At 51.1% G+C, this 14556-nt stretch overlaps 1 protein-coding gene across 1 annotated transcript in view; it reads left to right on the top strand.

The window, feature by feature from the left end:
* Nucleotides 1–1297: 1297 nt before the first annotated feature.
* fat2 (FAT atypical cadherin 2) overlaps nucleotides 1298–14556 on the top strand; it is a 43207-nt gene continuing 29948 nt past the window's right edge. The window contains exons 1-3 of the mRNA XM_029257417.1: nucleotides 1298–1558; nucleotides 7954–11235; nucleotides 12513–12824. Coding sequence (XP_029113250.1) covers nucleotides 7983–11235; nucleotides 12513–12824 — 3565 coding nt within the window. The 5' untranslated portion in view covers nucleotides 1298–1558; nucleotides 7954–7982. The remainder of the gene's footprint in view (nucleotides 1559–7953; nucleotides 11236–12512; nucleotides 12825–14556) is intronic.

Below are 14556 nucleotides of genomic sequence, written 5' to 3' on the forward strand. Positions count from 1 at the left end.
CCTTCTGGGCATCTCAGGGAGCCCTGTCCACTGACCGCCGTCCACTCTCCGCCAAGGACTCTCTGTGTCCGTGCTCCTAGAGCTCCGCCCACTGCTCCTCATACCAGGACCACCTTCTGTCGGAGCTGCTGCCGTGGGTCCACGTGGCCGCGGGGCCCGGTGCCATCTGCGCCCCGATTCCGTCACGTCCCCTGCCCCGCGGGGGGCTGCAGCGCCTCATTTGCGTTTCCAGGACACGGTTCGCTCGAACCCACAGCCTGCTGGCCCCACCCCTTACCTGTCGCTCAACACCTGTGCTCTGCAGCGCGAGTCCCTGTTGACACAACAAGGAGACAATGGGCGCTGCAGGGCGCAGAAGGGCAAGGCGACGTGTCACAGGGCTCCGTCTAGGGCCGCCGACGCGTGACCAGAGCCACACGGGCCGCACACCCTCGCGTGTTCGTTGGGTTAAAAATAAACCCGTGATGCAAAATAGCTGAACGTGGAGAGAAAACAGGATCCTGAGAAGAAATTCTCTCCACACGTCAGAATGTGACTTTCTATTCCTTCATTGGCAAAAAAACTGCCAAGGACCCGGGTTTGAATCCCCATCCTGCTGTAGTGCCCTTGATCAAGGTAGAGTAAAAATTACCCAGAGGTTTAAATGGGTAAATCAGTGTAAGTATCTCAGTGTCCAAACCTCATACTGTCAGGCAACTTGGAGAAAGGTGTCTCAAATAATAATAATAATAATAATAATAATAATAAAAATAGCTGCTGTGATTGCTGCTGGTTTGGTGGTTTGAGCCACTGCTCTAGAGTCAAAGGTTGTAGGTTCAAATCTTACCTCCAGCTGAAGCCCCCTGGCACAAAGTACCTACCCTACAGTTACTTCATGGAAAGAGGTAAATTGCAAGTTGCTTCAGAGTACAAGTCACCCTGGGAAAAATGAACGAATCTAAACTAGAGTCGCACAGTGCGAACGTGCGCAGAATCGTCCGCTTACACAATTAAACCGAGCAGTTGCTTCCGAAAACGCTTTTGCCTTTTTGCACCAGGAAAAGTTCCACGGGTCAGCAAACAGGAGCACCGCGGCGTCCAGATGCGGCGCTTGTCGGCCCACGTGCGGCTGAGCTCCCGACGCGCCGCCAGGGGCGGAACGGGACGAACGCACCCAAGAAACGAGCGGGAACACACCCTCGCGGGGCACATCGCTGGACTCGGCCCAAACGCAAACACTGAGAGACAGAGAGAAACCAGGCGACGCTCTGCGCTGCTCCTCCTCCTCCTCGGTGGACTCGGGGGAGGGTGTGTGTCTCTGAGTGTGTGTCTCTGAGTGTGTGTGTGTGTCAGGGGGGTTGGGACAGACCTCCTGAGGGAACAAGGTGTCGACTCCACACACGCTCGGCGCTCCTCCGTCAGGCAACTTGGGCTGCGTCTCCGCTCCGTTCCTCGAGCGACGGCTGTGAGGTGCAGCATGGGATCGGCGGGAGCGCGGGGGGTCCTCGAGCGGCGAACCGCGCAGCCGACCGCGTGAGAAGGCGAACGTTGGGCCTCCGAGGTCCGCCTCTACCTGCAGGTGAGTGCTGCTCCTCGCCGCTCCTTGCTTCTCCCTCCGCTCCTGCACTCCGAGTGCAGAAGGCGCGTTCACGGCGAGACACCTGGCCCGTAGAGCAGGTAACAGGTACGACGGGGTACCGCAGGTTACGGTTTACCTTACTCTGCGCACTGCTGAATGACACAGGCTCACTTCACCGCTCTAATGGGAGTTGCTGTTGCTTCACATGATGGACGTGACGATGACCTTCCAAGAAGTTACACTTTTGAACGTGCGGAAATTATTCCGGAACCTTCCAGTCCTTGGACACGGCGCTCATGGAAGCCGATTATGGTCACCTTTAGAAATGAAATATTATTACATGTTTGAAATTAGACAGGGCAGATTTTGGAATACGCTTGTTTTTTCCGCACTTTTCATGTGTGGCATACTTTGCTTCCGTGTGGACGCTGTCCGCGATCCGATTTTTGACAATTTCCGCAAATCGTTTCCGTCGCTTCGAGTATGAATTCAGGTTTGGTCCACAAATCGCACTCGAGCACAAGATGAAACGTAGGGCGTACGAATCATGTTTTGCGAGTTTCGGGGGAGTTTCTTGCGAGATCCCTCTCGTCTGTGGATTTATCTGATTTCGTGCTGAAAGGATTGTTTTGTCCCTGGAATCCGTTATCATTCAGGATCCATATATCACATTTTATCATTTACACTGCAAAGTACCACTTTACTCCTCTGTGCACTTTGCTCCAGCTTTTCACATTTATTATCTTGATGTATTAACTTTACGCTCTTATTTTAACCTGTCTGAGATTCTACACGTTGGCATGTTTGAAAAGCGAAAATCGCACGCTGAAACTGGAGTGTTAGTGAAGGATTTTAAAACTTCACGTGGACAATGAAGCCCCTTGGGGTGAATTTAAATGTAACGATGTTGCGCTCATCTTAGACCTGCGCTGAGCCACCATGTCAGCTCTTCGAGACCTTTCATTATCCCGATCCCTCCCACAGATTTTGGAAATTGCCCTCAAGCAGGGCTGGGTGTGGAAGACATTTATTGCTGGACTTTTAATGCCGTTTATCGTTTGTTGGTTAAAGATAGCTGTACTTTAATGATGTTGAAAGCCTGTAGTCAGTCCAACCCCTAACCCTAAACCTAAAGTCTAACCCTAACCCTAACCTTAAACCTAAACCCTAAACCTAAACCCTAACTCTAAACCTAAAGTCTAACCCTAACCTAACACTAAACCTAAAACTAAATCTAAACCCTAACCTAACAGTAAACCCTAACTCTAACACTAACCCCTAACTATAAACCTAAACCCTAACCCTAACAATAACCTTATTTGTAACCCTAATCCTAACCCTAACTGTAAACCTATGCCTAACCAGGACCCTAACCCTAAATGAAAACCCTAACCCAACACTAAACCCTAACTCACACACACACATTTTCAGAACCACTTGCCCCATACGGGGTCGCGGAGCCTACCCGGTAACACAGGGCATAAAGCCGGAGAAGGAGGGGACGCACCCAGGATAGGACGCCAGTCCATCGCAAGGCACCCCAAGCGGGACTCGAACCCCAGACCCACCGGAGAGCAGGACTGTGGTTCAACCCACTGCGCCACCGCACCCCCTCCTTACCCTAACTCTCATCCCTAATCCTAACACTAAACCCTAACCCCTCCCCTAATCCTAACCCTAACCTGACTCTAACACTAAACCTAAACCGTAACCTTAACCTTCAGTACATGCGTAGTAAATAGTTACTGCTGCTATCATTTATTTGACTTTGGCTTTCCTACTGATATAAAAAGAGAGTAGGCAGTTGACAATATAGACAGTGGCACAAAACCAGCGCTGTACCGCAATCTTGGTACAGAGATAGGAGCAGATTCGGTGGTGTGGTGGCAAGGTTCTCGCTCACTCCGACTGAGCGCCTCAGCTGCCCATCCTCTCCGTCCATATGGTACCAGTGGAACCGGATGCTGGCTCCATCTCCACCTGTGCCAAGACGCACAGAGTCGGCACAGACGGCGCTGGGAGCGAGCACCGTGCACCGGGGATCTGGCTCGGAGAGCCGCCCGTGTTCTCCAGCAGCTCCGAGGCCAGCGGGATGCCATCCTTCGGGCCAAAGCAGGATGGCAGAATGGATGGCGGGGGTGGAGAGAGGGGGGTTCGCGTAGGTGTGGACTTCCAGGTGTAGGACATAGCAGACGGTGGTGTGGTTGACAAGCACAGTGTTCCCATTTACATTTAGAGTGTTACATCACATGGATACATTTATATTTCATTAATTCATTTATCTGACGTTTTTCTCCAAAGCAACTTTCAACGTCAAGTTACTTACAGTGATTTACCATTTTTGTACGGCAGGGAAAATGAAGTTGAAGTGTGACGAACATGTGTACTTTCTGCTTCAATTTAATTAGACAGGGGGGTCATTTTGAACGTTTCCCCGAAGCACCTCTAGTTATGTGCTCTCACACATGTCCATCTCTGAAGGTGGAGGGTGAAAACTGTTTAGAAAAGTCTTACGCCGCGACGGTCGGCCTTTAACGCAGTAACGGGGCGGCACGCAGGCACAGCGAGTAGCGCTGCTGTCTCACAGCACCTGGGTGGTGTGAGAGGACATGGGTTCGATCCCCGCTCAGTCGGTGTAGAGTTTGCATGTTCTCTCCGTGTCTGTGTGGGTTTCCTCTTGGTGCTCTGGTTTCCTCCCACACTCCAAAGATACCCATAGTGTGTGAGTGACAGAGAGAGAGAGTGTTCCACTGATGTATGGATGAGTGACCCAGTGTAAGTAGTGTACATAGCAGTGTAAGTCACTGTGGAGAATAAGGTGTGTGGGCTGATAACAGTACAGAGAGTTCATTGGAAGTTACTTTGGAGAAAAGTGTCTGCTAAATAAATAAATGTAATAGTGACTGGTACAGTGGAGCCAAATGGAAGGAGAGACGCACACATTTGAGGAAGAGAAGGAGCCTGTAATACCAGCAAGCTGAAACCTGGGCCTTTGACTATCAGCCCATCTCGAACCCTGAGGCTCTTCAAAGGGACACACTGTGGGCAGGTTTGCAGGAGTCATAAAAGAGCCGCTTTGGGGGGGCTTGGAGCAAAGTAGGAAGCCGGTGTGTCTGAGACAAGCGCGTGACGAAGCCGTGGGGCAGCACGGTACGAGTGCGAGCGTTTGGTGGGGGAATAGGAGGCGCGCTGTACGATCGCTCCGAAAAAAGTACAGCGCAGTTCATTCTGACGAAGCGCTCGGTCCTGCGGGGACACTCGGGTTTCTGGCAAAACGAAACACAACCGGTGCTGGACTGAGCGGCGCATGTAACCCAGATTTAGAGTAATAACTTTGTCCTGAAGGACAAGAAATAATTTTGATGCCCTTGTGCGAGACAGAGTGATGGCTGAGGTGGCGGTCCACGGTCAACAGGAACGTAAACCGGATTGACCAAAACCGTTTGGTCATCCACCCCCTTCGGGCAGCGCTCTACTCAGAAGCAATGGGAAAGGGAAGGAAAAGCGCACCTCTGCCATCGCCGAGGGTCTGTTATGTGCGCAAAGGCTGAGCAGAGAGCCGTCGGTTCCCAGAGCCTCCCGAGCTGTTTGCCAGAGGCCTTGAACGCGAGGCAACGGTGCTGTAAGGCGATCGGCGAGGCTGCAGAACCGGCCCGAGCGTGTGCCTACAGGTTGGGCTGTGGGAGTGGGGCAGGAACAGGGGGCAGGAACCGGGGGAAGGCCAACCGCTGCTGACAGGCTCCTCTGACTCACCGTCGGTGCTCACCGGCGCACGATTTCACAACTCGGTTAGAAAAAAGAGGAAGCTGATCTCCTGGAGTGCGGTGGAGCAGCGGGTAGCGCTGGTGCCTCGCAGCTTCTGGACTGTGGGTTCCGGATGTGGGGCTGAATCTGGCCCGGCCTGCGTTGAGTTTGCGCGTTGCCCTCGCGTTTGTGATTTCCTTAAGTGCTCTGCTTTCCTGTCACAATCCAAAGACAATCACCCTGTACGTGAGCGACTGTGGGCAGTTCACCATACTGTATCGACAGTCACTTTTGAGAGAAGCAGCTACTGAATGGGGCCAACAGGTGGCGCAGTGATTACAGCAGCCACTTTTGCACTGCAAGGACCCATGTCCCCAGGTTCGATCCTTACTCGAACTGATCCGGTAAAAATTACCCTGCTGCATAAATGGTTACATCAGCGCAGGTAACTTATCACTGTCGGTTGCTTTGGAGAAAAATGTCGGAGGAAAGAATAAAGAACAAGGTGTTGCCCAGCGGAGGCGCTCACGCTGCCGCAGCTCTGCTCGAACCCTATCAAGCCACCGTTAGCTGATGAGTAAACATGCTGTCTCAGTGAATGCTGTCCAGCCTCATCGCTGCTCTCGGCCTTGACGCCCAGCTGCAAACACCGAGCCCTGGTGTCGCGATCCGGTGACAAAACGAACGGCGAGAACCCGGCTGTATCGTCACTCTCGCCGTGGACTCGCTTGCGGCGAGACGTTAACGTGGACGCAGCACGTCAGCCCCGGGAGGAGCTCTCAGGGAGAGTAACGGGTTGCGAGTCGTGAGCTAACAGCCTCTGGCGAGGGCTGGCCTGCGGAAGCTGAGTTACAAGTCTATCCAAGTGAAAACCAACTTCCTTCAGACAGCTCGCCACGTGTGATCCAACACCCATGTGGTACCTGGGGTGCAAAGCAGAGAAAAATGAAACAACACAGTTTCCCTACCCACAGAGCGCCACCCCCATCCTAGCCGCTATTGGGTCCTGGGGGTATCCAGGTGTCACCGACAGTCTGCTGGTGACCTTTGCGCACCTGAGCGTTAGGGTCAGGGCTTCCACATCTGAGGTCTGGACACACGGAATTCCAGTTTCACTCCTGTACCCCAAAGTGCCCTGATATTTCCACGAGGAGGTGAAGAGCCGTCTGGTAGCCTTTAGGTGGAAAAAACAACAGGCTCAGATTCTTATTAACTTCTAAGCACACGTACACACAAAACAGTCCCCTAAAACAGGGCAGCTGGTAGCATGGAGGTTAGATCACAGGTTCCAAACCCACCTCCAGCTGTAGTACCCTTGAGCAAGGTACTTATCCAGTAGAACTAGCCAGCTGTATAAACGGGTAAATAACGGTAAGATACTTTAGAAAGTGTCAGCTAAATGAATCAATGTAATTGTGGTAACGAACCACAGTAAACACGGTTTTATTTGAACCGCTGTCCTGTCCCTTCTCTCTTGCTCCACTTAATGAGAAGCGTGAAGCACTTTCGTTTGTTAGCGCAGTAAAAAATTAACACGCTAACTCTTGTCGGGTGACGGGAGAGCAGGGGTGGTGGGACGATTACATGGATGCACGGTGAAACGGTGGAGCGCTGTGTTAATTACCGGGCTAATCCTTTTTTTATTAGCGCACCAGAGCCTGGCGCTGAAAGAATAAACAGTAACCTGCGGTTGCACATGAAAGGCGCGGAGTCATGTGAATAGGCACCACCTGTCTAAGGTGGCTTTGAGGCCACATTCACGCTCAGACAATGTATTAATTGCCTTTGTTTGGACATGTTGGAACAGGAGAGGAAAATGCCAGGGTTCGGCTGAGCGCACCGCGAAACACCCACGGGCCCTCACCCATCGTGCCGTTCCTGTGCTCGCCGCGCGCTGTGCAAACAGGGACGTTTGAAAAGGACGTCGCTCACCTCATCGCTACTCTGTTTGTTACTCTGTGCTTCCGTTTAATTTACCTTTGCATTTGTTTATTTAGCAGAGTAAAGCCACCCAGAGCAAAGGAAAGTGCATTTCGCAGGAGACGAAGAACTTTGGGTGCAGACGCGCAAGTGCGGAAGCACAGCCGGTTCGTCCAAATTCAGCGTTTCTTGCCGGAACACATTAAAGAGCAGCTGAGGGTGGAACTGATAGGAAACACAGAAGTCTTACTGACAGATTGTGTGATGCAGGTCTGTGGAGCTGCTGGAGGCCAGCAGAGGAGGGGGTCTGGAAGCCAAGTACACTGCACTTGAAACTTGAAATGTTGGGAGGGATTCAGCTGTTCCGAGGAACACAAGGAACTCATTTCACCGCATTAGAGCCAGAAGTTCCCTCCTTCAGAAAGCATTGCGATGTGCATGTAGAAGATGTGTGGATGTATGGATGAGTGACCCATTGTAAGTAGTGTATCTAACAGTGTAAGTCACCGCGGTGAATAAGGTGTGTGGGATCATAACATTACACAGAGTTCATTGGAAGTCACTTTGGAGAAAAGCGTCTGCTAAGTAAGTAAGTAAATAAAAAAAAAAATAAATGTATAAGAACTAAAATGAACTTTTGTGAACAATAAGGTTGTTTCAACGATTCCTACCAATGTGATTGTCTTGTGCATTTCAGCACATTTCTTTACTAATTCAGCTCTCTGTCGCAGGATTGAAGATCTATGAGGAGCCGCTCATCATGGGGACCACCGGAGCAGGACTCCTGCTCATTGTTACGACAATATTACTGCATGCGGGAAGGTGCCGAGGAAGCCTTGAGAAGGGGTTTTCCCCGATGCGCTTCACCCACCATCTCTACAATGTCACCATACAGGAGAACTCTGCCCCAAAGACCTACGTGAAGAGCACCATCAAAATGGGAATTGTGATCATGGACAAGCTTTGGGACATCAAATACAGACTGGTTGGTGGGGACGACGATAACATTTACGAAACAAAGTCCAGAACAGTTGGGGATTTCTGCTTCCTCAACATACGGACTCGGAGTAGCAACCCTGCCTCGCTAAACCGAGAGGTGAGGGACAGCTACACGCTCACTGTTGAGGCTACCGAGAGTGTTTATAAGCACCAGGCGCGGACCAAGGTGTCTGTCAGAGTGCTCGACGCAAATGACCTGAAGCCCCTCTTCTTTCCGGCCTCGTACTACGTCGACATCAAGGAAGACATTCCAGTGAGAGCAAGCGTGACCACAGTCAGTGCCACGGATGCTGACCTGGGGAGAAACGGCGAGTTCTACTACGTCTTCAATGAAAGGGATCACCCATTTGCAGTTGACCCCTTCACAGGGACCATCGCCCTCATCAAGAAGCTTGACTACAGCCAAGCGCAAAAGTATGACCTCGCTGTTCTAGCTGAGGACAGGACCAAGAAGATTTCCGGCATTCGCAAGTTCGGAAACACCGCCAGGGTAGTGGTAAACGTTGAGAAGACCCCGCCGAAAGCTCCTCTCATCAAGGCAGTCAGCGTGACAGAGCCTTCAAGCGTTGAAGATGGGATAGTCGTGAACGTGGCTGTGGAAGACGGAGAGAAACGGGTGGACGCTTTAAGCATTGTTGCTGGAGATTCCCAGAAAAACTTTGAAATTATTCCCTCCAGTCTGGAAGGTCATAACTTCCAGATAGTCTCCACAAAAAGAATAAACTGGTCTCAGAGCCCCTTCGGTTTCAACCTGTCCCTTCAAGCAAAGGACAGAAGCAATCCTCCCTTGCTTTCTCAGAAAAGAGATCTCCACATCCCTTCCTCTGACCCTGGCCCTCTGAGCTTTGAGAAGGAAGTGTATCATGCTACGATAAGTGAGTTTGCCCCTCCAAAAAGTCACGTGGTTAGGGTCCAGGTCATCGGTGGCCACTCAAACATCACGTATGCCATCAAAAGTAACCGAGATAGTCACAAATTTCACATTAATGCTAAGACAGGCCTGATTGAAACAACTGAGAGCTTGGACTTTGAGAGGAAGTCTCAGTATGAGTTTAATGTGGTGGCGAATCGCGGAGGAACAGAAACACGCGTCGTTATTCAAGTAATTGACGAAAACGACAACAACCCGTTGTTCACGCAGTCCTCCTACCAGGGCACTCTTCCTGAGAACGTGCCGGTAGGGACTAGTGTCTTGACTGTGACGGCGACAGACAGGGACACAAACAAAAATGGATTTGTGAGCTACGCCATTGCGAACACGGTCCCCTTACCGTTTACGGTGGATCCATTTACCGGCGTCATTTCAACATCAGAGGCGCTGGACTACGAGCTCATGCAGAGATGGTACCACCTACGAGTATGGGCCTTCGACAGCGGCCTCCCGTTCAGCCGCGTGAGCGAGTGCGCTGTGGCGCTCGTCATGAGCAACATCAACGACAATGTTCCCGTGTTCGAAAGAGTCGGGTGCAATGCCACCATTCCACGGGACCTTGTGGTCGGCAGTAAGGTCGGCGTCATGTCCGCTGTCGACCTGGACGAGCTGGAGCAGGTCAGGTACAGGATCGAAAGTGGCAACGAGCACGGCTTGTTCGAAATCAACCCCGTGTCTGGTTCCATCACGCTAGCCAAAAAAATCCACCCATCCCTGTTTGCAAGTGGGATGCCATCCTTTGTCCTCACCATAACGGCCACTGACGGGAAGCACAGGTCATCTCCCGCAACCGTGAAGATCAGCGTGGCCAACCCCGGCCAGGAGGCCAGCATGCACTGTGAGGAAACTGGCATTTTCAAAGAGCTCACAGAACGTCTGATTAAATCCATCAAGCCTGACGCTAATGTCCAAGAGGAGGACTACTTCTCTGACGTCCACATCATCAACCGACATTCGCCAAAGTTCAACACCAGCCTCCCGAGCTCCATTGATCTTAGAGAGGATTTTCCACTCAATTCCTCGATACTTCACTTTCAGGCCACCGACGACGACACTGGCTTTAACAGCAAGCTTGTGTATGCCATCTCAAGTGGCAATGAGGATGGCTGTTTCGCCATTGACATGGAATCTGGAGATCTCAAGCTTGCTTGTCCATTAGACAGAGAAGTTAAAGCCTTCTACGTTTTGAACATAACCGTCTATGATCTGGGCACTCCACAGAAGTCTGTTTGGAAGTTCTTAGCGGTGAACATTTTAGATGTCAATGACAACCCTCCCAGGTTTGATCAGTCCAGGTATGTTGTAAGCATACCTGAGAACGCAGAAATAGAAAAGAGCATCTTTCAGGCTCATGCGGTTGACGATGACTTGGATGAAAATGGTAGTGTTAAATATGCTCTACTGTCACCCACTGAAAATTTCAAAATCGACCAATTAACTGGTGAAGTTAAAGTGACTGGGCATTTGGACAGGGAAGCATGTTCAAGATATGACTTAAGGATTGAAGCAAGAGATGAGGCCAAAGTGAACCCTCAGCTGTTCTCAGTTACAGATTTGGTGGTGGTTCTACAGGACATTAATGATAATCCACCTAGATTTATGCCAAAGGTCTACAAAGTTCAAGTACCTGAAGATGTTCCCATAGGAACAGTTTTGCTGTGGACTGAAACATATGACTTTGATCTTGGGCCAGGAGGAGAAATCAGCTACAACCTTAAAAACAATGAGAAAGGAACTTTTTCCCTGGAGACGCTCACAGGTGCTCTGACACTTGAGAAAGAGCTGGACTTTGAGACGAAACAGGTCTACAACCTCACCGTTCGAGCAGTGGACCACGGGCAGCCGCGGTCCCTGTCCTCCTCTTGCTTCGTGGAAGTGGAGGTACTGGACGTCAATGAAAACCTCAACGCCCCTATGTTCTCGGACTTTGTCTTCAACGGAACAGTGATGGAGAACGCCATGGTTGGCACTTCAGTTCTGACCCTGTCGGCGACCGATCTGGACCCCGGCAGAGACGGCACGGTGCGCTTCCACATCCATGACGGGACGGGTCTAGGCATGTTCACCATTGACGAGGAGACAGGTAACCTGAACTGCGATGGAGCCGCTTCAGACTTCCCGGGGGGGGAATTACCCGCATAGGTACAGATGTGGCCCATACCCTTGGGTCATGGCCCGGGGGAATAGATTGCACAGTGAGCACAGTAATGCAAATGAATGCGATGACCTGAAGAAGGTCCTGAAGGCCCTCGAGGGGTTTGTTTGTTTGTTTGTATTCATTGCTTTTAACAATTCCTTATCACGGAATTAATAATTAATAACGGATTAGTGATTTTCGCTTTTACCACTGACACAATTAATAAAATCTTAAGAGTGCTCATTATCGCTCAGTTAATTCCAGTGGTAGCTCATGTAAATCTTGGGAATAGCAGTGATGAATAAAAAATACACACACACACACACACACACACACATTTTCAGAACCGCTTGTCCCTTACGGGGTCACGGGGAACCGGAGCCTACCCGGCAACACAGGGCGTAAGGCCAGAGGGGGAGGGGACACACCCAGGACGGGACGCCAGTCCGCCGCAAGGCACCCCAAGCGGGACTCGAACCCCAGACCCACCGGAGAGCAGGACTGTGGTCCAACCCACTGCGCCACCGCACCCCTTCCGAATAAAAAATACATTGCAAGAATTTTTATTTTCATATTATTGTTAACACTGAGAGAGGGTGCGGTGGCGCAGTGGGTTGGACCGCAGTCCTGCTCTCCGGTGGGTCTGGGGTTCAAGTCCCGCTTGGGGTGCCTTGCGGCGGACTGGCGTCCCATCCCGGGTGTGTCCCCTCCCTCTCCGGCCTTACGCCCTGTGTTACCGGGTAGGCTCCGGTTCCCCGTCACCCCCTATGGGACAAGCGGTTCTGAAAATGTGTGTGTGTGTGTGTGTGTGTGTTAACACTGAGCTACGATAAATTAAAATTTAAATTGTCCCTCTTCTCATCCCATTATTGATCACCGACACTCGGGAAAAACCAGAGATGAGCTGTAAACACTGGAAGTGAGTTGAATGAAGGCGTTCTCACAATCCTATTCTGCTTGGGTGCTTTTTACCGCCACAGGTTGCGTTCACTCAGCTAGATAGAAAAGTTAGAAAGCAAACAAATGCAGAAAGAGCAATTGAAAATGAATAAATAAACTGGAAAAAGTTTGTGTCTACGAAAAATTGTAACTCTGTTACAGCTCTTTGTAACAGGAGGAATATATATGGAGGAATTTTTCTTCTTCATACAAATGGTTCTTTTATTAGAAGGCTTCGAGTTGAATATTTTGCAGGCCTTACTGTTGAAATATGTGTTTTCCAGGAGTTATTCGGACTGCGGACACGTTGGACAGAGAAACCACTGGTCATTACTGGCTGACAGTCTCTGCCATGGACCTGGGTACTGTACCCCTGGTGTCCTGGACAGAGGTGTACTTGGAGGTTTGGGATGTCAACGACAACCCGCCCGAACTCTCGCAGCCCGTCTACTTCGGCTCAGTCCTGGAGAACTCGCCCAGGGACCAGTTTGTGCTCCAGGTGGCCGCCACGGACGCAGACAGCTCCTCCGAGGACCAGCTCAGCTTCCGGATCCTGGACACGCAGCGCACCTTCTTTGCCATCGACTCCAAGACAGGTGAACGACGTGTCCGTCTGTCCCTGCAGCCTCACACACCGAGCTCTACACCGTGCGTTCTGCTGAAGAAACACAGCTCAGGAGCTACGCCCATCTATGACATCAGTTATGCGGCCCTTTCGCTTTGCATCTGGATGAGCAGCTCCCTTTGGCTCTCAGTCACCCAGCACAGCCCGCTGGCTCTGAATGCAGTGTCTTCTGCTCGCTGGGCAGGACAATAGATGAAACGGTGCCTTCGATGGTTGCGTTTCATGTTTAACAAGGATGGAGTGTGTTTTCCATGGGTGTGCCATGGCAGGAGCAAGACGCTTTGTTGAGAGCACTAACCCTAACTCCCAGGCAGCAGGTCGGCGCTCACGTTGCACGGTGCACCGCGGTCCGAGAGCGGTCACCATGGGGATGGGGCTCAGCCGCAGCTCCGAGGTGTCGGCTAATTGGGGTATTAACCCGGCAACTAATCTCTGGACCGCTCCGGTAATCTAACCCCAGACTAAGGATTATGGAAAGGAAGCATTTTGGGAAAGGCTGAGAATTTGGGGAGTAAAAACTGAGAGCGAAATAAATAAAATACTTTATTTTACTTCATTCATTTAACTGATGTGTGTTTGCCTGCAGTGAAACGATCGACAGTCGCCGTGCAACATCCTCGTCCTGCAGCCGTGTTCGCCCTGTTCTTTTTCTCACGCCTGTAATAGGTGACACGGATGACGTCACCCATGTATAATTGACATCTTTCGCTGTGGGCTTAAGTATATTGTTTACCGGGTGCCCTTTGTGTGGAATGACAGCACTGCGGAGGTTCAACCCTGCGTTTCGGCGATGCGGAGAGCTGCCGTTTCAGATCGCAAGGCACGTGGGCTGCAGGAGGCGCAGTCCTTAGAGCTGCTGTCTCACACTCTGATTACTCGGGGTTCAAATCCTGCTCCTGTACCCTTAAGCGAGGTACCTACCCTGAATTGGTACAGTAGAAATAATCTTACTGTATAAATGGGTAAATCGTTTAATATATGCTGCTTTGGCGAAAAGTGTCTGAAATGAATAATTAACTAAATGACAAGACGTTCCTCAGGTGCTACTCATTCGCACTGAGACCACTATGGTAAAGTATAATGAGAATATTCTCACGGAACAAAATACCGAATGAGACACGCAGCACAAACAAATAGAAGTAAATTGATAAATTCACATATATTCCCAGGTGGAGCCGCGGCTCTCGGCCGTCACCGCTGGTGACAATTACATGGCACGGAGACGGTTCCTTTTACTATGGTGAAACAATGAGGCAGGTGCCTCTTGCCACACCGGACGGCTCAGCAATGAGTTAAGCAAGATCTCCTCATGCTGACAAAAACTGAGTAATTCGACTTCAAGTCTGAGCAGGAGCGGCGTGAGTCATGGGGACGGCGTTACCGGTGTGGCGGGACGAGAAAAGCTAGTGAAGGGATCGGTGAGGACGACGGGAGGGAGAAGGGAGGGCGAAGGGAGGGCGAAGGGAGCACCTCCATGCAAAGGTCACTTTAATAGGGGTCTTAAAGAGGTTCATGCAGGGGCCTCGCATGTGTCTGAGGCTGCGGCAATCTGGGGCAGCAATGAGTAAGCGATTCAGCTGGAGCCTGCGGGTGTGAACAGAAACGGCTGTCTGTGTGAAACAACAGCCTGCAGGGGCGGAGCCAGCATGGGGGGCCGGGGGGGCCGGGGGGGCTTACCTCAGGCCAGTGCCGATGATGGAGTC

Source organism: Scleropages formosus, chromosome 13, assembly GCF_900964775.1.
Source record: "Scleropages formosus chromosome 13, fSclFor1.1, whole genome shotgun sequence".
NCBI lineage: Eukaryota > Metazoa > Chordata > Actinopteri > Osteoglossiformes > Osteoglossidae > Scleropages > Scleropages formosus.